At 40.1% G+C, this 24,517-nt stretch overlaps 1 protein-coding gene across 5 annotated transcripts in view; it reads left to right on the plus strand.

Annotated features, from left to right (window-relative positions):
- The first annotated feature begins 13,529 nt into the window (after nt 1–13,529).
- rubcn (rubicon autophagy regulator) overlaps nt 13,530–24,517 on the plus strand; it is a 37,981-nt gene continuing 26,993 nt past the window's right edge. For 4 of the 5 annotated variants that reach the window (XR_015852187.1, XM_088349056.1, XM_088349059.1 and 1 more), the window contains exons 1-7: nt 13,530–13,735; nt 18,605–18,758; nt 18,863–18,946; nt 20,585–20,744; nt 20,823–20,929; nt 21,016–21,226; nt 23,017–23,430. Coding sequence is in view for 4 of the 5 variants with exons in the window: in XM_088349056.1 (XP_088205182.1) it covers nt 13,698–13,735; nt 18,605–18,758; nt 18,863–18,946; nt 20,585–20,744; nt 20,823–20,929; nt 21,016–21,226; nt 23,017–23,430 (1,168 nt within the window). In the remaining variant the exon portion in view is untranslated. The remainder of the gene's footprint in view (nt 13,736–18,604; nt 18,759–18,862; nt 18,947–20,584; nt 20,745–20,822; nt 20,930–21,015; nt 21,227–23,016; nt 23,431–24,517) is intronic. The other variant, XM_088349057.1, reaches the window with a different exon arrangement.

Genomic DNA, 24,517 nt, shown 5'->3' on the forward strand with positions numbered 1-24,517 from the left:
GGAAATAAGGACCCATTTGCGTAGACGTACTCACAATTTATTGGGGGAGGATGAGTAGGGTGCGCACACACGATCCGGGGGTCGATGGTCGCTGAGTGGATTAGAAATCCAAACAAAAGAAAAGTTTTCAAAAAACAAACAAACGGATGAGACCAAAAACAAAGCGGGATCACATGCGGGCAGATTCACAGAGCTAGGCATTTAACAGGATTTAACAGAAGTCTCACATAAGTCTCACAGAGTTTAACCAGGTTTAACAAGTATAAACAAACAAACGCTCCAGCAACGCACCCTTCAAAGGAACACGTTTGAATACTGTCAAAAAGCAATCAGTCAATGCGACTCAGCCAGTGTCCATGGGCGGGGCCAACTGGACGTCGCGGCAACCGCGCCTGAATCCGGCGCCACCCGGCTGGAACCAGCTGGGCGCCATGGCAACCGCGCCAGATATGACACCGTCTCTCTGTCACCTGTCATCAGTCCGTCTGCGAAACTCAGCTTACGCTAGGCAAGCTTTTCGACCCTGACTCCCTCCTGTTCTGGCTCCCGTCTGTTTCACGGTTTTCTGATTTCGACCACGATTTTTGCTTGCGGCTACTGACCTGTTTTTTCCGCTCTCGACACCGCCATCGCTCGCCACGGAAATACCACTTCCGTTTCTGAGCAACCTGCTCCCCGCAACCAGCGATCTCTGGATCATGTGTACACTCCTTTCCCTTCTTACCAATAAAACTGAGAGAAACGCACGCAAGTGGGTCCTGTCCTCTCTCCATCCTGACAAGAAATATGAAAAGCGTTCATTGCTTTCCACAGGTTTGTGTACATGTTTTCTCATATATATTTTATGTGGCTTTTTAACCAGTTTTCAGAGGTCCGCTTCAATGTGAGCATATACGGTAATTGTAACTACAAACTTTATTTCAGAGTAACACGATACTTTTGGCTATCTGGGGAGACAGTAACTAGTGACCGTAACTAATTACTAGTTTCTCTGTAATGTATCCGACACTGGTTTATACACATGCCCTCACACAAAAAACAATCTCTTTGTATGATCTGTATATAGTGGCTGATTCTGAGCATTTGGATTACATATTTGGAGGCCTTGTCTAAAATTCAATTTGCAACCTGATGTAAGACTGTGTCCTCGTTTTATGGTTCCTTTCCCTTAAGTCAACTTTCCAAACAGGTCCGAGTGTTCCGACTAAACAGAAGTTTCAGAGAATCTGTCATTCATCGACGCCATGTGAATCCGCTTTGCGTTATTGATGTCTCGAAGAATGAAGTTAACGTAATCAGACCAGTTAGTACCAAAGGATTCTGTCATGAGATTTGAATGACTGGTTATTTCTTTTTAATCAAATTGATGTGTTAAGTTACCTCATAAATGTTGTTTTTCTGCCACAGAACACAACAACGTTGCATAATGTAGTATAGGCAGAAAACTCCTGATCCTTTAAAGACGATGTTGACCTAAGATCAAACCTGACTTTTGCTACTACTGAAACTTGTTGGAGAACAGCTTTTTCTACCTCCACGTATTTGCGAAGTGGGTAAAACAAGCGCTCGAGATGAGGAGGTTCGTGGAAGTTTCATTACAGTATATTCACAAATTATTTACAGATCATCCATCCATTATCTGCACCACTTAATCTCAGTAGGGTCGCGGGGGCGCTGGAGCCCATCTCAGCCATTTTCAAGCAGTGGACAGGGAACATCCTGAACTGGTTGCCAGCCAGTCAAGGGCACACAGGGACAGACAATTCACTCGCTCATTCACACCTAGGGACAATTTGGACCGGTCAATTAACCTGACATGCATGTTTTTGGAATGTGGGAGGAAACCAGAATGCCGGCAGGAAACCCACGCAAGCACAGGGAGAACATGCAAACGCCACACAGGAAGGTTCGATCTCATGACCTCAGAACTGTGCAGCACACGTGCTAACCACTGCGCCGTCGCGCTGCCCATGGACACATCAATGTCTGTAAAATCAAAAGTGTGCATTAAACACCAGGAGGGTAACAAACGCTGAAGTGAAGCAGTTCACTTAATGGTTTACAGTGGAACCTCGGTTCTCGACCATAATCCGTTCCAGAACCCTGTTCGAGAACCGATTTGTTCAATCACCGAAATCATTTTTCCCATTAAAAATAATGTAAACCGTATTAATCCGTTCCAACACCCTGAATGTTTACCATGAATGTTTAACGTAAACGTGAAGCTAACCCAGGCTAATCGTACGCTCGCGTTATCGTAATCTTCCGTACGAAAGATTACGCTAACATGAACATGTAAAAATAAAATAAAATCAGGTCGTTTACAAGTCATTTAGCACCACAAGTGGCTAGTGCTTCATTGGAAAGGGGGCTCCGTTCTAACACCCTGAATTCTGGGCTCAGTTCCAACACCCTGAATGTTTACCTCGAATCATAAAGCTAACCCAGGCTAATCGTACGTTTGCATTATCGTAATCTTCCGTACAAAAGATTACGCTAACACGAACGAGTAAAAAAAAAAGATAAAGAAAAGAATTATGAATAGGATTTCTTACCTTTGCATGCTGTATTCCCTAGCAAGATCAGAAACTCGCACACCTCTTTCATATTTAGCTATTATGTCTTTCTTAAAGGCAATAGTTGTACGAACAACTTTTCTTCTTTCACCTGTCCTGCTTGCACCTTCTTCGGAGGCATAGATAGGGGCTAAAACACTCCGTTCACGGATATTAAAAGCGAAGGCAAAAAGAGGCAAGTGCGCATGTGATAACAGTTGGTCACGAGGGGTGGGGGCGATCTACACGATCTACACTCGTACGCCGCTCAGCATCGCACTCTAGCGTATGCACTCACGCATTACCGGCATTCGAACTCCGAATTTTTGACCTAACAGCGAAGCAAGAATTTCTCGAAATTTTTGGTCGAACTCCGATTTGTTCGAACTGAGAGGCGTTCGAAAACCGAGGTTCCACTGTATTTTCCATCCATTTTCCTCACTTCTTATCCTCATAAGTATTTGGGGGTGCCGGAGCCCATCGCAGACTTCTTTGGGCAGTGGGCAGGGGAACCTTGAACTGGGTACCAGCCAGTCACAGGGTACATGGACACAAACAACCATTCACATGCTCTCTCACTCCAATTTTGGAACTGTCAATTGACCTGCCATGCAAACCCACGCAGAGAAGGGGAGAACATGCAAACTCTGCATGGGGAGGCCTGTAGCTGGAATCGAACCCCGGACCTCTACACCACTGCGCTGATGTGCTAACCACTCATCCGCCCTATTCCAAAGACATACATGGCAGGTCATTTGGAAGGTCCAAATTGTCCTTTGGTGTGAATGAGAAAATAGATAGCTGTACGTCTGTCACCATTACAGCTAAGATCTTAGGCCAAAGCCTGAGTCCGGCCCGAAATATGGGTTTGCTCCGGGCTTGCTCCCTCAAATCCAGTAAATTGGTCGGCCTTGGGCTGGTTCGGGCTTTCATACCCGCGGGCCGGTTTCGGTTTGCCTGGATTTTTTTAGGCCCTGCAGTCAAATATATGGATAATCATAATGTTAATTACCAATTCACGATTAACAAGATTAAAGTGCTGATATAATCATGAAAGGAAATAACTGGAAATCTATGTTCCCTCTAATTTTCCACGGGTCTGAGCGTTCACACAACAATTCAAAAATACTATTTCAGAAACACTATAAAAATATAACTACATTAATACTACAAAAACACAGAAATACTACAAAAATGTGACTGCAGAAATTATTGTTTAAAAATAATAGAACTGCAGTAATAAAGACGCTGCCCTAATTACGAACAAGATAGGGTCCGGACGATTGTTCGTAAGTTAATATCAGGAGACCAGAACAGACCAGGAAACCCCAGAGCATTCGTTTCAGTGCTTTGTTTTAGGAAGTGCACAGGGCTTGCGGGAGACGTGATGGCCGTCAGACGTCATCAGCGGAGCCGGAGAGATAGCTTCGGATCAAGTGGCCAATCGAAGTGCGGAAGTCAGGCAGGTCGAGTTTACCGGGGCTGGAGAGGAGATCGAAGCGTGGGACGGAAAACAGGTCAGGTCGGAGGCAGGCAGAAACAGGTAAGCAGAGTTTTAAATACACGGGATATCAGGAGAGTCACACAGAGATACAGATTGTACACTCTGCCGAGGAGGTCTGGGCGCAGCGTGCTTGAGAGCGAAGTGCCAGCCAATCAGAAGGCGCCCACATGATTGCTCCGGGTGATCAGAGTTAGTAATCATGACAGTTAAATTTGTTGGTAAGTTGCTTCTGTGGTATATTTTGTATGTTTAAGGTTTATATAAGTATGTTTAAGGCTTGTATAAATAACCTGTATTGTTTTGTACTAAGAAATAAACATTTGACAAAATAATATGCTCTATAAAGATAAATAAAGTTGAGTTTAACTTACTTTTGGAAGATGGGTCCTCCTCCGTGGTAAAAAGTAGCCGAAAAAAAGTGTTCCGACCATTTTCTCAACCGCATCAAGCTTTCTTATTCCACTTTCATTTTAAAAGAAACAGCTTGCTTCTTCTTTACACCAACCATATTGAACGGATGCACAAGATATTCAACAATAAAAATATCAACGTTCTGGAGATATATTTACACACGAACTAGGAAGTAGATGCTGGATTTATTCTTCGGGTGGATGCTGAGTGAGCTCTCACAGTGCCACCACATGCTGGTAGTGGTGGAAAGAAGCACTGTAGTATTACAGTATACAGTATTTACTGAGTCGAATGGTTGTAAGTAGGAGAGCGTCTGGATTACAAAACTAATTATCAAAAGCGGTGCTAGGAATCAAATGGACTGAACGATTTCCAAGGTTGCATTGTTCATATTTTGTTTTGTTTTACTTAAAAAAAAACTCTGTTGTAATGTATTTTCGTTATGCCTATCCTGTCCTTTAATATGGCACAGAGAATTTTACGAATGGTATAATTTTGGGGGGTGCTTGAGTTGAATGTAGGGGTGATTGAGCACCTCTAAAAATAGTCTGGCTACGCTCATGGGCGTCGCTCCTTCGCGAATTTTCACTTTTTGCGTGGGGTTCTGATCTCCATCAACTGATAATTCATAACCAAGGTATTACTGGATAGTCTTGGACCAGACAAAGATGAGCTGGGGCATAGAAAAGTGTTTTTAGTGTAAATTCACCACACCCTAAACATAACAGTGAGTCAAATGTTCACAATTTGGACAGAAGGCAGTGACTTTTATTTATTACTGAGACTTCAAAAGGCAATTACTTTCCTGCGCTCAGAAATGGCTCCACTACTTAGAATTATGAGTCACACCAACATTGATGCAACATCTGCCTCCCAAGGATCTTTGTCATCAACTTGCTCAAACTTGTCCCTACTCCAAAACACGTATTTGAGACTTACTAAACTTCTTGTGAGGAACAAAAAAAGGAAGTCGCTCGAGGCAGAAAAATCAACGCTCCATCCAATGATTTTCTAAAGCGATCGTCATTGTTGGGTTGTTGGTGAGCTGGATTTCATCCCAGCTGACTTGGGGCGAGAGGTGGAGGTTACCCTGCTTTGATCGTCTGCCATGTTTCCATATGCTTGCCTTGTCACGTAGCAAGTGCATAGTGGAAAAACAAAAATTTCAAGCAACTATTTTCCTAAGTGGCGTACAGTATATGCCAGAGTTTTTGTTCAAGAATTTGTGCAGACATACTGTATTTCCCCACTATAAGGCGCACCGGATTATAAGTAGCACTCCCAAAAAATAGTCTTCCGTGATATATTTTTCATATATAAGGCACACTGGACTATAAGGCTCTGTCAGGACCAGAACGGAGACAGGACCCACTAGCGTTTCGTTTCTCTCAGTTTTATTGGGAAGACAGGAAAGGATTGCACACATGACCCGGTGATCGCTGGTCGCGGGAAGCAGGTCGCTCTGAACGCAGAAGTAGCACTTCCGTGGCGAGCGATGGCGGTGTCGGGAACGGAAAAAAACGGGTCAGTAGCCGGGACAGGAGAGCAAAAAACGTGGTCAAGATAAAAAAAATGGGTCGAAGCTGGGAAACAATCGGAAGCAAAAACAGGAGTGAGTCAGGGTCGAAAAGCTTGCCTAGAGTAAACTGAGGTTCGCAGACGGACTGACAATAATGCCAGATATGAGTGGGTTGAGTAGGGACAGAGAGCCAATCAGAGTCCGAGGCAGTTGGCGCCAAAGGAGCTGACACAGTTGAAGCATATCGGTAATCATGACAGGCTCATGGAATTAAAGCATATTTAAAATAAAATAATTTCTTTCATAGAACATAAATTAACATCATGACACCTGGTTTCACCCCTATAATGAATTAATTCATGTGTAAATAGTTACTGCGCTGTCCTCACTCTGAAGTTTGCCCTTTTTTGCCAGCGCAACAGCTAGTGAATGAGGTCCCAAATATCCAGACTTCTCTTTAATTGCGGTTTACTTGGACAATGGCCTCAACCCTTATAAGGTTGTGATGAAACTAAAAACAGACCAAAAAGTACTGTTAGCCTACTTAATGTACAAATACATTGTGATTTAAGCTAAGACATGCTAACAACATTTCACACAAGAGTACGTAATGTATAAATCGCAGAGGTAGGTAAAAACGCCAAATGTTTACCACAGTAAAGGTACTGTTCAGAATAATATGACTCAAGCAGAAGTAGAAAGTAGTGATTCAAATAATTACTCGGGTAAAAGTAAAAGCGTAGTTAGTAACTGTAGCAACTGTCTTATTTATTGATTTTTTCATACAATTCAATCAGAACATCAAATCAGCCAATGAATAATAAATCTGAGTCTGAATAATTTTTAAAATTGGAACTAGTACCAGTTGTACCGCTACTTACAAATTTAACCTGTAACCTAAAAAATTTGTAAGTAGAGCCGCATTTTGTATGTGTATACGCTAATCCGTTCCAAGCCCCGCAAAAGCACTGTCATGATTACTCATTACATTCACGTGTGCCCGCTCATTTGGCGCCAGCTGCTGCTGGTTACTTGATTGGTACCCCCTTCTATTTAAGCTCAGTGCTTTCACTCTCCCTTTGTCAGTCCGTCAACGAACGTCTGCACCCGCAAGATGTGTGTTCTGACTCTGTCCGGTTTCCTGCTTGTGTATCCTGTCCGGTATTGTTCCCGGCTAGCTCGTCCTGCTTGTTATCGGACTCCAGTCTCCAGTGTCTGGTATCGATCCCGTCTATCTCATCCTGCTTGTTATTGGACTCCAGTCTCTAATGTCTGGTATCGATCCCGTCTGTCTCTCCCTGTCTGTTACCTTGCTATAATCTACAGTATCGGTATCGTCCCCGTCAGTCTCGTCCTGTCCGATATCTGTCTCCTGAATCTGATATCAATCCTGTCTGTCCGTCCTGTCCGGTATTGACCCCATCTGTCCGGTATCTGCTCGTGTAACTGGTATCGATCAAGTCGGCCTCTGGCTTCCTGTTGTTCCACGCCAGACTTCTTCCGCCCAGCGATCGCCTAATCACTGGCCTATGTGTTAACGTGCATGACTGCCCCATTTCCGGTAAAATAAAGCTTGTGTGAGAAACGTTACGCATCTGGGTCCTCCTCCTGTTCTGGTTCTGAAAAGTACAGAATTATATTTTTTCAATGATTCATAAAACAACATCAGAACATGAAACAAATATATGTTCAAATTATACTACCACAAAATAAACATAAAATAAGAGGCACACGATGTAAAAAAACAGAGAATAAAGGAAATCATAAAAATGTCCATTTACCTTTTTTGCCTCGCGTTTATTGAAAAACTGATCCAATGACGCCTGCTTTTGCCAATCCGTCGGAAATGTGCGAGGTAGATATAGCGATAGCCGGACTTGTCAAAACTTTTTCCAAGTAATTCTTTACCGCAAATTCCGAGACTTCTTGGAATCTTGCTAAAATGTCATTTGGGCTGATTGAATGATGGCTGTGTCCTCCTTCCCGCTATCTTGCCGGAAACTCCCCTCCTTGTCTCTGAACTCTTAACTGTGGCGGTGACACAAAGAGCATGCTGGGGTACATGCATGCGCATCGGGTTTCCAGGCAGATTTGAAGCGATAGCCAGTTTGTTTACGTTTGGGAAATTTTCGGAGCGGCCAATAGCAGCATGTACTGTATTTTTGACTTGGTAACAAGAGGTAATATTCGTAACTAGAGGCAATGTTTTCCCGTTCAGGTACTTTGTAACCTGAAACTTTCATTTGTAGAGACATTCGTAAGTAGAGGTACCACTTTATTCTTTAAATATTTCTGCCGGTCAGTGTGCTTCAAAACTTTTTAGTAAAAAAAGTGTGCTTTGGCCTCAGAAAAGGTTGGGGAAAACTTGAACAGACCAATGATTGCATTTCTGAAGATAAAGGGAATAGAATAGAATAGAATAGAATAGAATAGAATAGAATAGAATAGAATAGAATAGAATAGAATAGAATAGAATAGAATAGAATAGAATAGAAGAGAATATGCCTTTATTGTCATTGTTACAACATGGGATGTATTGTAACAACGAAATTGGACAACTCCAGTTCCACGTTAACAGTGAGGATAAGGAAACAAAGAGATGAAGGAAGAAAGAACATGTTTTAACTGTCTTTGTTGTAAATAGGCTCTGCTTCCTCCGGAGGGGGGTGATGAGGGGGGGTGAGGGACAAACAGATATGGTGGATCCAACTGGATGTTTGATCTTACAGTACACACAGTCCAGTGTTTTTTCCCGAATTACTCAGTCCACGTATTGAATGGATTAGGGAAGTACAGTCCTTAAACATGCCCGATTAAAGTCGCCGGCGACGATAAAAGCTCCGTTGGGGTGTGCAAGCTGCTGTTTATTGATAGCAGCGGGCAGGAGATTTGGCGCTATGCTAACGTTAGCATCCGGTGAAACGTTAGCGGTGGAACAAATGCTGCTTTTTTGTAGGCGTAATAATGGCGACCAGAAGATGAACGTGCTGTATCTGAGTAAGATCAGGAGGCTTTTCCTGCCACTGGAAACCATGGAAATCTGTTTCATGTAAACCATGAAAAAAATACTAGAAACTAATTGAAATTGCAATATTTTCATTTCAAACAGGAATGGAGCATACATTTTCCCTCATGCATACACACTACTGAGAGAAAAAACAGTTTGTATTCAACAAATATGACACAATCAAGAAATTGTTGTCGGGGTTTCTCAAGCAAATCATTGGTTGTCATAAAACTGTGAAGATAAGCGGTTAGGGAAATGGATTGTAAGATGAATCTTAACTTATCAGATGAAACTTGATGAATCCAGCCAGCTGGTGTCTGAAAGCAAACTGTTTGGGTGATTTTAAGACTCTACACGAATATAATCGAATTTCCCTTTTGCTTCCGTCTGCAGATCGGAAAATCACAATCATATTGAAACGACTCGGAATGTTTGGTACGCCACTGGGTATGGTGGGATATTGCGCAATCTATGTTGTTCCTCCAGTACTTTTTAAAATGGCTGCTTGCAGGTTATGAAATAATTAGTCACTGTTCAGTCAAGGGGAAACCACACCTCAGAATGACAGTGAAGAAGACTGTCAGAGGGCATGTGGTGCTACGATCACGTATGGGGGAGTTTACTGTACAGTCCCTAAACTTGATGACTTGATGAAACCTCTTGTCACTGGAACATCTTGCACCGAGGAAGTTTTTATCATATGCAACTATACGATTACTGCAATTGAATATTACCTCCAATGCTCTCATTTATACACAACATTTGCATGTTATATTCTAATTGAGTCTGTATTGCTTGATTATTGATTATGTTTCTGAACAAAAAATCTAGTTTTTCTCAATAAATATTACAGGGATGTCAAACTCAGTTTGGCGTTGGGGCTGGATCTTGACATTCTGTTCGATGGCGGTCCAAATCAGTAAAAGAAAGTCAATTCTATTTTTCTTTTTAGCTTTTTTCAGTATTGTGCCTCATTATACAGTAATCTATCCTATATATTGTGATATTGGCTGACAAGGGTGTCATGAACCGGAACAGGATCAGGACCCAATTGTGCTACGTTTCTCACACAAGCCTTTTATTTTACTGGAAATGGGGAGTCACCTTAGGCAGCAGTCTGGCGTGGAATGACAGGAAGTAAGAGGCCGACGAGATCACACCAATTGCCCAAGCAGATATTGGACAGATGTGGTCGATACCAGACAGGATGGGACGGACAGGAATGATATCAAAACTGGATATCGAAATTAAACAGGACAAACTAGACGGGAACAAAAACTGGAGATAATAATAAACAGGACAAACATAGATGGGAACAATACCGGACAGGAAACGCAGGCAGGAAACCGGACAGAGTCAAAACCCACGTCTTGCGGGGCGGAGGTTCGTTGACGGACCGACAAGAGGTGAGTGAGAGTACTGAGCTTAAATAGAAGGGAAGCCAATCTGTCAACGAGCCAATGCTGGCGCCAATTGGGTGCCATGGCAACCGTGACAAAAGGATATTTTCTAAACACAACATATGTATTTACAAACAGCATTTAAACTTTTCTTTAAAAATGAAAAGACGGAAGAAAATGAAAAATGGCCAGTGAACCTACAAATTCATGACAAATTAGTACATTAGCAGTTTTGAATAAGTGTTAGACAAGTGCTAATTCTCAAATGTCATGCAAGCTAGGTCTCCATTGGTCGCAATTAACAAGCTCATAAATCCATCCACCCATTATTTGCACATCTTATCCCCAGTATGGTTTAAATATTACTAAATTGTGTTCAAGATAAATGAACAATGTAACCTTGATAAAGAATTAGAGGAAACCAAGGTCAGGTGGTGGCCTGTAATCAACGTAGTATAACTCCATCCATCCAATCATTATCTGCACCGCTTATTATCACTAGGGTCGCGGGGGGTGCTGGAGCCTGTCCCAGCTATCTTCAGGCAGTGGGCAGGGGACACCCTGAACTGGTTGCCAGCCAATCACAGGGCACACAGGGACAGACAATTCGCTCGCTCATTCACACCTAGGGACCCAATTTACCTGACATGCATGTTTTTGGAATGTGGGAGGAAACCGGAGTGCCCGGAGGAAACCCACGCAAGCATGGGGAGAACATGCAAACTCCACACAGGAGGTTTGATCTCATGACCTCAGAACTGTGCCGCACATGCGCTAACCACTGTGCTGCCGTGCCGTAGTACAACTTATTAAGCAAAAATAAAACTTTCTCTTTCACAATCCAGATAAGTTATGGTCTGTTTTAGTTCACATTTAGCACAAATTAAGAACCAAATATTGTTTTTAACACTCCAAGTGTTCACTTTCAAAATTTTTGACAAATTCTTGTCCAAGATCAAGTTGTACTTGTTTGAAGTGGGGATGCCAAACCTCTTGAAAATTTGTTCTCACAATATAACAATATGGTGATTGTATAGTGATTTGAACACGACTTAACTGAAAAATCAGGGACGGTTTGAGGTTCAGAGCTCCGGGTGTGCTTAGCAGTGTCTGGCTGGTTAAAATTTAAACAGAAAATAAAATAACAAAGAAATAATCTACCTTTGTGTTCTTAAACACAAGCTGTTTTATTACCAAAAAGATAAGAATTCATTATCAGAAAATTCTGTAACAAATCATAACATTTCTGTACTTGCCCAAGACAGACCACAGGAAATGGTGCCCCTACAACCATTCTGGTAAAGGATCCAACCAACCAACCAACCAACCAACCAACCAACCAACCAACCAACCAACCAACCAACCGACCTACCAACTAACTGACCAACCAACCGACCGACCGACCGACCAACTGACCGACCGACCAACCAACCAACCAACCAACCTACCAACCCATGGACCAACCAACAAAATGTGGGTGCTTGGATTGGATTTGGGGGCCTTAAGCACCCCCAGAAATAGGCTAGCTAAGCCCATGTGCAAAATACAAAAATAAGGCATTCATCATATTTACTAAATGTCCCAAGTCGCATCACTAGCACGCCCTCACATAACTGCAGGCCCACTCAAATTCAACAAACTGAGTGCTACATTGAAGGAGAAATACAATACAGACATAAAGAGAAGCGCCTTTACCCGCAACACAGTGTGTGAATCGTCTGTACAATTTGCGCAACCGATAAGGACATTACTACAACATGCGCCGCATCTGTCTCTCGAGTGATTCATCATTTAAGCAATGTTTTTCAGTGGTTAGCACATTCGCCTAACACGCGAAAGGTCCCCGGTTCAAGACCCAGTGGAATCATTTTTTGGCCCGGTTAGGGATGGGAGCGACCAGGCTGTACTTGCCCAAGTAACACCACAGGAAATGGAGCCCCAATGACCCGTGTGCTTAAGGGATAAAAAAAAAAAAACCAATCAGCCAGGTAACTGTAACGTTGATCTACATCAGTACATTACATTAATTTTTTGAATAAAATAATATTATAATAAAAATAATATATATTATTTGAATTAAGTTGTCTAAGATTGAAATTTAAAACATAATAAAACAATTCAAATGAAGCAAAAACCTTGCACATCATTTTACAGATAATATATATTATTTTCTTATTTACAATTAATATTTTAGCAACATATTTTTGTTCCTATAATAGATCATTTTTGCTCATTTTAAGTATTATATTTTGTTATTCTTTCTAGAAAAACGAATAAATGTAGAGTAAAACTTGAGAAAAAGTCAAAGTTATAATACAATAAAAAGGTTTAGAAACACTTGTTTAAGGAGTCAATACCGGAATATACAAATAAGCGAATTAAATATTGTGATGTTTTGTGCCAAATAACATAAGTACTACATTACCCAAGATGCCTTGCTGTTACAGAGCATGCGCGCTGTCCCCTAATTTTTACGGTTGTACAATATGGTTTAACTACGAGTAACGCGAAAGAAAATACCCAATGTATCCAATATCAATATCAATGTATCAAAATGTTCAATATCCACAAAAAATCTAAGCCTACATTAATAAGCGCATGAAAAACAACACATTTATCACTTAAAAAAACAAACTTTTAATTGCATGATAAGGCAGAGCTACAATATACATTACATTACATCCAAATGGATTACAAATAACAATACACATCTAAAAGCCAAAATATTTCCAATACAGGAAATGCATTCATGCATAGAACACATTTCTGTTGAATTAAACTGAACGGGATAGTTTAACCGTAAATATCGCCATCGTGTGGTTAAAGTAGGGCAGGCTTTTTGGGAAGGGGTTGTAACCGTGTTACATATAACATTACGTTACTGCGCATGCGTATTCAGCCGCCATTGGATCCAATTTTTACGTCCGCTATCGGAGACAAACGCTAGGGGGCACCGTTGAATAATGAAAAATAAACCCATTGATAAATGGAAACATTTTTGCATGTAGTTTATCAGAAACACGACTGGCACAAGTCTTAATGATTAATTATATTTGCAATAAAGAAAATCTAAACATAATTGTTTCCGGATACATTGTTATGAACTCACAGAAACCTCCGCCCACTGGCAAAAGCTAGCTGGTCATATGGCTTCCTGCACTGTTTGGATTCATGGCTCAGGCAGGCGGGGTCGAGATGGCCGACAGTTGCGAAGCAATGTTATTCTCAGAGATACATACGTACCACTGATGTAATCTTCATAAATTCCAGTCTTTTTAGTGCACTCTGTTTCTGTCAAGACATGGAGACATCGTCTGACGGTGAAGCAGCGGAGCGAAGGTGAGTAACAGCTGGGAATTTGCCGGACTCTGGACGAGCTGCCTTACCGAACGCAAACCCAATGAATGGTGTCCACGAAGAACGTATTAAATGTGAACACAACTCTCTCAAAAGTATGCATTTACAGTATACACGACACCGCCGTTTAAATTGTTTTAAGTTATCGCCTAGCTAAGAAGCTAGGCTAACTAGCTGTCAGTTATTTGACAAATCTCAAGTGGACATTCATTAATAATATTCCATTTTAAATACAAAATATGCATTGTTCGTTGCCTCGTGTGTGCAACGGAAGTGAGAAAGTTGAAATTATAATTCAATGAGAAAATATTGTTCTTGTTATTACAGTATTGGAATTTAACTAGTTAGGCCTGTCTGTTTGGGCTAGTCAGCGCTTTCTGGTGCTGTTGCTTTGGTCTGAAACATTTCCGTATGTTAATAAGTGCACAGCGCATAAACGCACGCGTTAATCCAAATGTATTTATTTAGCATTAAAATGCAACTCAAAGTGCTGTATAAAACATTCAATTCACAAAAAGAATACTCTATTACATGAAGTTTCCAACCTAAGCAAAAATAACTATTTTTACACCGACATATTTTTTAAAGGGACAGTGTGTAATATTTATTGCATCCTAGTTGTACAAAGTTCAGTCAAAAAAACACTGATTTGATAACTAAGCAAAAATACACAAACTATTATACCAATGTTCCATCCATCCATTATCTGCACTTATTATCCTCAGGAGGGTCCCGGAGGTGCTTGAGCCTATCTCAGCTGTCTTCGGGCAGTGAGCAGGGGACACCCTGAACCGGTTGCCAGCTAGTCGCAGGGCACACTGAGACAGACAACTCACTCACTCATTCACACTTTGAACCGGTCAATTAAACTGACATGCTTTTTTTTTATGTGGGAGGAAACCCAGGCAAGCACGAGGAGAACATGCAAACTCCACACAGGGAGGCCGGTAGCTGGATTTGATCGCTTGACTTCAGAACTGTGCCGCGGACGCTCAAACCATTCAGCCGCCGTGCCGCTCATACCAATGTTAATTTTTGTTAAAAAAATCATAGTGAGAAATGTGTATTTCTTTTACATAATGGAATCCCAACCCAGATGTTGCCGCCATGTTTGCCCTGGAACTTGCTGCCACGCTGTGCTCTGTGACACTGGTTTTCCTTCGCATTAGACAACAGTGCCATCTAGTGTTGGAATATTACACACCGGGGCTTTAGATATGAAATAAATGAATAGCATTTTTTGTTGCTTTTAAATACAAATGTCTTGCTATTCATTCACTCAAATGAATTTTGACAACCAAACAGATTGCTTAAATATCTTATGCTAGATTTCAGTGATGGGCTGTGCATTTCACACCTAGGCCTTCTGTGATAGTCTTAAGAGATGTCATCAGCGTACGACCGGAGCTGGCTCGCTGCCAATAGAGAGCCTGTTCACTTCGAGACACTTTTCTTTTTGTGTTTGGTCAATAGGCATTTTTTTCAGGGATTCCATTTTTTTCAGATTTAACTTTTTTGTACATCTGTATATATTTAAATATTTTTCTTATGTTTTTCAGGGATTTTCAGGGAAAGTCAATATTTTTTGTGTGCATTATGGGCTGCCTTAAAGGGACATTGTGTAATATTTAGTAAATATTTGTGTTTATAAAACACAGACTTCATTCCTTAAAGAACTATATTGATTTAAATAATAAGAAAAACACATGAATTTTCATATAAATCTGCATTTTCTAAAACAATCGTAGATCAGAAAATGTGTATTTATTTTCCTTGTTGAGGTTCACCTAGATCAGGCGTGTCAAACCCGTTTTAGCTAGGGGCCACAAATGCTATGAAAAAATCTCAAGGGGGCCGGACTAGTAAGTTTAAGAGAAAGAGAGAGGGAGAAAAAGAGAGAGAGGGAAAGAGAGAGCAATAAACAGATAGGGAGAACAAGGGAGACAGAATAACAGTGAGAGAAAAAGAGAGAGCAGAATAGAGATATGAATGGAGAAGAAGGTGTAAGTGAATATATAGAGAAAAATAAAGTGAAAAAAAGAGAAAGATAAAAAGAATAAGAGAAGTGAAACGACAAAGAGTCAGCAAGAGAAAAAGACAAAGTGAGGTGAGAGAGGGAGAGAGAGAGAGAGGTAAAAAAGGACAAAAGAAAGAAAGGGTGAGAAAGAAAGAGAAAAATAGAAAGAGAATTAAAGAGAGAAAATAAAAAGAGAGCAAGACAGAGAAAAAGAAAGAGTTAGAGAGTGAGAGAGAAATAGAGAAAAGAGAAAGAGAGAGTGAACAGGAGAAAGAAAAAGAGGGAGAAATAAATTTTTAAAAAGTGAGTCAGAGAGAAATGGAGAAATACTACCACAATTGTTTTGCAAGTGTTATCTGGCTTTGGTGACATCCAGTGGAAATATTTAAAATTCCAGCTCATTTTCCTCTTGCGCTTCTCTCACTGTTGTCTTGCGGGCCGGATTTAAACCATTGGCGGGCCTGATCCGGCCCGCGGGCCGCCTGTTTAACACCTTTGACCTAGATGGAGCTAAAATCATTGTTGGCCATATTTTTGCTAATGGTACCCCCCAAAAACAAAAACCTTGTGAAAAGCTGCGCAAAAAAAAAAAAACACGATTTAAATGTTGCCATTTGGTCATTTTGTGTCTCCGTAGTTTCTAATCTTCCCCATGCTTTGTAGGACTCATTTTCGGTTGTACTATATAATACAGCAGCATCTAGTGGTCAAATAATCTTGTCCCTTTAATCTGTACAGTGTTGAAATCGTATCTTTCCCACAATAATTTATCAAGACATTGGCGATATACAGTCGGCTTCTGAGAAGATAGCAAAAGACTAATTTTTTTTCATCATTATCACATTTCAAACCAAGAAATGTTTACCCTTTTTTTTGGAGTGTTAAACAATATTGTGAAGATTAAGTCCCTGGGTAATATGCTACCTATTAAGAACATCTTTTTTCATGTCACGCGACCAAAACAAAACATTGTTTTGAATGGGATTTATTAGGACCTGGCTGGACCATAGGCAATGTTGGATGCAAATAACACACTCATTCACTCATTTAAGATATACGGGTGTTTCTTAACTTCTTAACCTTTACAGTTGGTCCTGGAACTTAGCCGCTCATGTATCATGTGCCAGCTCATACACTGTAGTCAGTGTGCGGAGATGTATGATACAATCCCTTGTTAAATAGATGTGTTTAAATTTATTTTAAATGTGTTCAGGGGAGACGCACAGCAAAAGAGTTATTCGTTTAGTCTATATTTAATCCTTCCCTCCCTGTAGCATATTTCATGACCAACTTTCAATGAAAACATCACATGTCGGCCCAAACCACATGATCAGCAGTTATAACCCGACTTTAATGAATTTCCTATGGGTGGCATGTACCGACTCCACACTGATAATGTTTTATTGTTTCTATGATTCAGTGGCAATTTTTCAACAGCCTTCCTGTGCTGACTCGGGGCAAAAGAGAAGATGTCCTTTTGTAGATTTGAGGCAGCACTTTTTCTAAGAAAGAAAAATTTCATAATTTAGCGTTCTTCAGCGTTCCACAGCTGTGACTGCCACATATCATTCTCAGGATAATGTGCTCATATTTTCCCGAGTGTTACTCTGAGCATGTGGCAAGGACAAATAATGATTCATGCAACATGAGGCCATGCTTTGGCATGAAGTCATTTGTTTTTCTCTGCTATTTTCTGAGACACAGCAGATTTTATAATTGCAATAACTTCAAACATTGTATACAATAGGTTTACATTTTTTAATCTCACACCTGTCAACAGAACTAAGATAAGAGTAGAACACAATTATGATTTTCTTTGCTTTATTGGGGTAGTTCTCAACTGGTCTGACTTCACGACTTGCCTGAGCACCCTAATTACAGACCATGACCCAAATCAAGAAGAAACTCAAATTCATCAAATGAAAGGATTGTGTAGTTTAAAGCAGCGATAGTAAGATATATTGACTTTATTTCAAACAACAAAATGACCAGGAAAACCATTATGACTATATACTCTCATGTAAGCCTACATTGCTTATCCACATACTAATTTGAAAAAAACTTCAAAGTTTTAGTAAAGTTTGTATCGAAAAAACAATAATTATTGGATTATGTTGATAATAAAGCTTAGTATACAATTGATAAATTCAAATATAACATTTTTAAACCACATACTCCAACTTCCAGCAACACTTTAATGACAGAGACCAGTACACCATTTTCACAATAATTTCCTTTTTCGACTGATTGTTGTCGCTGTTTCCAACTTTTACCTCCCCTTATCATTGACTTTCTTGTGACCCATCAATATGTTTAGAAAAGAGAAATAAGACCTACAGAATCACAATAAAAAGAAATGTGGTCCCTCTCAAACACAATTGGGACGTGCCGATTGACTGAACTGGAAGAAGAGATCAAGTATGGCATTATCACCGTCTACTGTCAAGAGTGTAATTGACCTTCCGTTTTTTCTTCTTTTTAGAATTATTTTGCTAAGGGAAAAGCCTGCAATCACCTGAAAACTAGTCCGTAACCCCCTTTTGGGTTTTTACCCACCAGTTGAGAAACATGGCTTTATAGCATTTGTGGCATTTGAATGAACATAACTTTTAAAAACCATTTTAATCAATGTGACACACTAAACTTGCTGTCAGTTGCTGAAGTACTCTTACTGGAACGTCAGCGATGTATTGCCTGGAGTATATTTTAGGGACTTGACTAATGAATTCAGTCACAATGGTGCAAGCGTCAGCATTACTTCTCTCCCTCCTTCCTCATTCCTAAACCTCCTTACCTCCTGTTGCTGCTGTGCTCTGCTTGACCTTTTCTTCCAGGCGGGAACTCTGGAAGTTGTTGTCCAGCCTTAAGACAACAGTTGAAGGCCTCCTCTCCACCAACAACCCCAATGTTTGGTCACGCTACGGCGGCCTCCAGCGTCTGCACAAAGACATGAACAACATTCTCAGTCATGGACTAAAAAATGAGCAGGTCAGTCACACACATTTTGGAAACCATTATGAGGTACATTTTGCTTACATTTTTTTTCTGGTTTGATTCATGCATGCATTCTTTACTGTTTATTGTTTTTTTAGGTGTATTACAAGCAGAGAGACTACTGGCCATTTGTCTGGTGTGTTCGCCACATAAGCCCTCACCTTGCCACACATGTAGAACAGGTACAAAATGATACATACGCCCTTTGGTTTTCATACATGTTTTATATTATATTCAAAAGTCAATCAAGACTGTCTTGAACATAAAATGCCAATAAAATTGTTTTTGCAGCCTCGGTGTGCAGTGTTTACAAAGGGAGTTCAAATTTACATAGGAAGTTCAAATTTAAAGAGGAAATTCAGAACAGGAATTAAAATTAAATATATAGACCGTGTGGAAACATAGGTTGGCCTGGCGAGGGATGGGCGCCACCAGGTTTTACTTGCCCAAGACACACCACAGCAGCCCCTATGACACTATGGGTTAAGGGAACCAACCATATGTATGTATGTATATATATATATATATATATATATATATTTATTTATATACATACATACAGGGCACACAGGGACTTACAATTCGCCCGCTCATTCACACCTAGGGACAATTTAGACCGGCCAATTTACCTGACATGCATTTTTTGGAATGTGGGAGGAAACTGGAGTGCCCTGGGAAAACCCACGTAAGCGCAGGGAGAACATGCAAACTCCGCACAGAAAATCTGGTTGCTGGATTTGATCCCATGACCTCAGAACTGCGCCTACTCGGCCGCGGTGCCGCCCATACGTATATCCCCCCCCAAAAATAAAATAAATTATATATATACTGTATATATATATATATATATATATATATATACTGTGTATATATAATGTGTGTGGATGGTGGCCTGCGACTGGCTGGCAACCAGTTCAGGGTGTCCCCTGCCCACTGCCCAAAGATAACTGGGATGGGCTTCAGCACCCCTGCGACCCTACTGAGGATAAGTGCTGTAGATAATGGATGGATGGATGAAAATACTTAACAATTAAAATTATTTGTCCTGATAAATGCACACGCAAGATTGAAAAATTGCACTTTTTTTTTTAATGGTACTCAAGAAATTGGAAAATTGGCAATGAAAATCCTTTAAAAAGGTGCTTAAATTCGGCTATGAACAAGGTGTACAAACCCTGTAATTTCTAGCAAGAGAATTTTCTTTCAAAATTACAATAAAAATTTGTGTCATTTTATTTAAAACTCCAAAGGCCAAAACATTGAGTCATTTTTTTTAACCATCCTATATTGTTTTTTTTTGTAACAACCCAAACAAATTAGGTCATTTCACATGCCAAAGATTCTTGAATTATGTACTTTACTTATTTTTCAAAACAACTCAAAATATTTGGTTGTTTGTTAAAAAACAAACAAACCCAGATTAACCACCCAGGACATTTCAGAAAGTATTAGATTGTTTAATTTTTGACTCAATCTGGGTTACTTATGACCTCATTGTTTTAATAGTGTGTCTTGTAGGTCAGAGTTGTTGCCCCCTTAATCTTTTAATTACAAGTGAGGCAAATTCACAAACCTTAATTGACTTCGAAATACTGCCTAAATATTGTCTGTTTCTTGCTCGCCAATTTACTTCAAACACATACTTAACCTTTTTACAAGGAAGGTATATTCTATAAGACCTTGTTTTCGTCAGGAGATTAAACCAATGATAAAGCAATGGGGTTAATTTGACTATTATTACGTTTATTCATTTCTGTTTTTAATATTTAACAACTGTAAAGGAAATTGTATTTATCAATTGTTCTACTGTCCCTTCACAGTTCAGTCAGCTGGAGCCAGTACTGAGCAACAGGTTGCAGAATGCTGGTGAAAGCTACAAAGCTGAGCGCTGGTTGCTGTACAGTTTACAGGTCCATATGCTGTCAGTTCAGCTAAAACCTTTACTCAGGCATCAGGGACACACAAGAAAATACTACAGTGGTAAGACATTTATCTAATAGTCTTTCATTATGTATTTCTATTGACACATCTTACCTGGTTTTATTTGTTTCATTCTAGAAGATGCATTTGTCCTCAGTGAGCCTCATGTCACAGCCATGTTCCAGTGTCTTGAAGCCGTGGAACAGAATAACCCTAAGCTGTTGGCCCAGATAGACACAGTGGGGGTGGGTCTTGTTTTGCTTTGGTTTAATATTTTAATAACACAATACATTGAATGCCCTTGCATTAACTTGATGTTTCCAACCTGAAGCTTTCCCCTCTAAAGAATCCTTTGTGCCTCGGACTGTTGAAGTCCCAGAGCCTGTGTGTGTTGCCCGGTGCTGGCGGTCCTTGGAAAAGCGGAGACTCTGCAACTACAAGAGAGTCTTTAAACCGAAGGCTGACCACATCGAACTACTCGCTAAGAGAAGTGGCTGCCAACGACACCACTGGCAATGTAATTGGAGTCAGCAATAGCTCAAGTGAGGAAGTAGTTCTAATTCTCACAATGTATTCCAATCAAATGTTTGCATAAATTAACTTTTGAAATATTTCACTGTGTACAGTATACTATAGGACAAAATGTGTGTCCGCTGGTGATATGCGAATAGTTTCATTAGACACTCAATATAGGGAGAGAAGACATCCATGGATTTTGAACTTGCATAGAGAGCAGGAGAGGACTCTAACGTCCGAAAAGAAATTCCAACACGTTCTAAAAGCCCTCCCCTGAGCCCTTTCATATAATCAAATCTGCTAGGTTTTAAAAGCAGATATGCCCTAAAGGACGTGGTGATCAAAGAATGGCAACATGATTGGCCGATGGTGACAATGATGTAAACAGCTTCATAATAATCAAAACAACGAACAACAGTCTGGTATAATAGTCAAAATAACAAACTCGCATCCTATATCCAATATTAAAACAGAATAAACGTATTACCTGGACACCAATTTTAATGCACTGGGAATATCAGGCGGGTGTAAAAATGATTTTTCCTTCCAATATAGGAACTTTAATATACTATTATGTAAATTCATTTCTGTAAAAGACTGAGGTGTGTACAAAAACAACAATTTTCTTCTGACTGACACAAACTACGCTCCAAATTGAGTACTCGGCCTTTAAAGTGAAGGAAAGGACTTCATAACTTATACGTTTCACACACACATATAATATATATATATATATATATATATATATATATATATATTTTTTTTTAACACTTTGAGTTGTGTACGCAGTGTAACTATTGTCTTACAGGGGGAAAAAGAACTTTAAAACCCCCCAAAAAATGTTTTCTCAGACCGATTGTCTTGCTCATTTACAATCTAATCAGTATCGTCTTGGTATCAGTGAGGAACGAACTAAAAATGATGCAGAAACATTTGTTTGCGTTGTTTATTTGGTAAACAAAACACACTTTTGTTTTTATTCTACCAGCATGAACATCTCTCACTTTTAGGAGAAATTTACTGTTGTGAATTAAAAATTGGTGACCTTTGTAGATTGTATAGATCGGAGGAGAAAATGTTTTAAACTTAGTAGTGGCGTATTGTGAGATTTCCCAGAATGAATGGGCGTTTGAGGTGGTCGTTTAAATTATAATCAAATGTAATATGAGCGGGATATAGTATTGTATTTATTCATGTGTAACAGGTATTCGATGTATCTCATTGTCACACTATTCTTATTCATGGTACCAGAGACCAATGTTAGCGAATGGAGAAAACAGTTTATATCTTTCAGGAAAACTTAACACAAAAAGATGATGAGGGAATCAACTCTTGGGTGTATCTGATGATGAATTGAACTAAAACGTCATGCAATAAGTGCACTGTAAGTTTTATTTTGGTATTGTGTTCATAGTTGTCAATAAATGATTTGAAATAGAAGCATGTACTGAACATTTGTTACTTTCTATGCTAAGTTGAGCTGAGAAAAAGTTAAACAAATAAAAACTTAAGGGTCTGCATATCCCGAAAATACGGTACTTTATTTCCGCCTCACCCTTCTCAGCTTTTTAAGCCCTGACCCATCTTCATGCCGGATTCTACATAGTCTGTCTCTCTGTGAGTCCATAGCTGCCGTGTTGATTTTGTTAGGGGTATTATCGCCTAAAAAGGAGGAATTACATTCACTAAAAAGGGGAGCAATCGGCTAAGGTTGACAGTTATGGGACTGTACTGCTTTCTCTTCCTAGTATTTATAAATGTGGTCACATTTACTTGCTCATGACTTCCTATCTTCATCTGCTGTATTCTGTTGCAGATGTTACCTCACGAAAGGGCAGTCTAGGTCCCCCCTGGGTGGCTTTGACCAGGCCGGAAGAGAACGAACTGGGCACGACGCCCCCTCTTGTACCCTCCATCTCTCTTTCAGAGTCACCCTCGCCCTCCTCCCCACAGCCTGACACAGGAGACTCTGGTGACGGCGAATACGATGATGGCCCAGAGTACCTGGCCATCGGTAACCTGGGTCAACGCAGTCGTCGGAGCACCCAAAGCTCCACGCAGAGCAGTGAGCACAGCCACAGCAAAGACCAACCGGCGCGGTCTAATTCTCTGGCCCTGCCGCCACTCAGGCGCTCGTCTTTTTCGGAGGGCCAAAGAGAGCTTGGACGAGGAATGCGGGGACACACACGCTCGTTTTCTGACACAGGGATAACCCAAAAACTCAGGAAAGGTAAGGACATTTTGACTAGTGGTAGATGAACGATGTAATTCCAAAGTGTACTTAGAAATGTCAAGCTAGAAATACGTTGTAAAGTAATTGTCTTCCCAACAGGTTTGGTATCCATGAAAATGCTTGAAGTTTAATGTTGTGTTTCCATGGATTGAAAAGTGCTTGAATTTTGGGTGAAGCTCTTGTAGAGGCTTAAAATTGTTGCCATTTTCTCAACACGTCTGGTAAAAATGAAGTTGTGCGGTTAAAAGCTGAGATAGTGGGAATATGTTTACCTTTTCTTATTCGACCCCTCAAAGAAAGCCCCTAAAGCTCTTTGAAATAGCCACATACTCAAGGAAACTCAAAATATGAAAAGAGCGTCTACCTAAACAACAATAATTATTTATTACGTAGTTAATAAAGATTAATATTCTGGTTAAAAAGTTAAAAATACATTTTTAAACCATTTACTGATCCTTGCAGCAGTGCTTCGAAGGCAGACATTTATACACCATTTTCGTATTTCGCAATCGTTTCCTTCTTCGACACGGTCGCTGTTTTCACTGTTTTTCACTTTTTTTCCCTATATTCCCAACGTTCTTGTGACCCATTATAATGGGCAAAAAAACCCAACAACATCAAAATCCCAATAAAATAGGATGGAGAGATAGAGCAGGGCATTATTGCCATCTAGTTTTAAGGAGTGTAATTAACCCTCCGTTTTTTTTCTTCTTCTTAGCATTACTTTGCCAAAGTAAAGGCCCTCAACCCATGAAAACAGGTCTGCAACCATTTTTTTTGTCCTGACCTTCCAGTTGAGAAACACCCCTTTAATGGGTCTGAGCAGGCAAAAGGGGACATTACTGTACTATCAACCTTTTGTAGTGGAGATGAGCTGCTGTTGACCTGATGTTTCACATCTCCAAAACATGCAAACATTGATTAAACGTGAGAAAAATAAATACTCTGTTAGTGTGCCAATTAGTAAGATATTAGAATCTGTGTATTACTAAACTTCTTTCCAAATTTAAAACTGTAAGTCTTCTCTTCACCTTTACTTGTTTCCCCTCTTGGTTGAGGTAACACACTCTCTTTCTGCTTACTT

This window comes from Urocampus carinirostris, chromosome 12 (genome assembly GCF_059441175.1).
Source record: "Urocampus carinirostris isolate Australia breed hairy pipefish chromosome 12, RoL_Ucar_1.0, whole genome shotgun sequence".
Classification (NCBI taxonomy): domain Eukaryota; kingdom Metazoa; phylum Chordata; class Actinopteri; order Syngnathiformes; family Syngnathidae; genus Urocampus; species Urocampus carinirostris.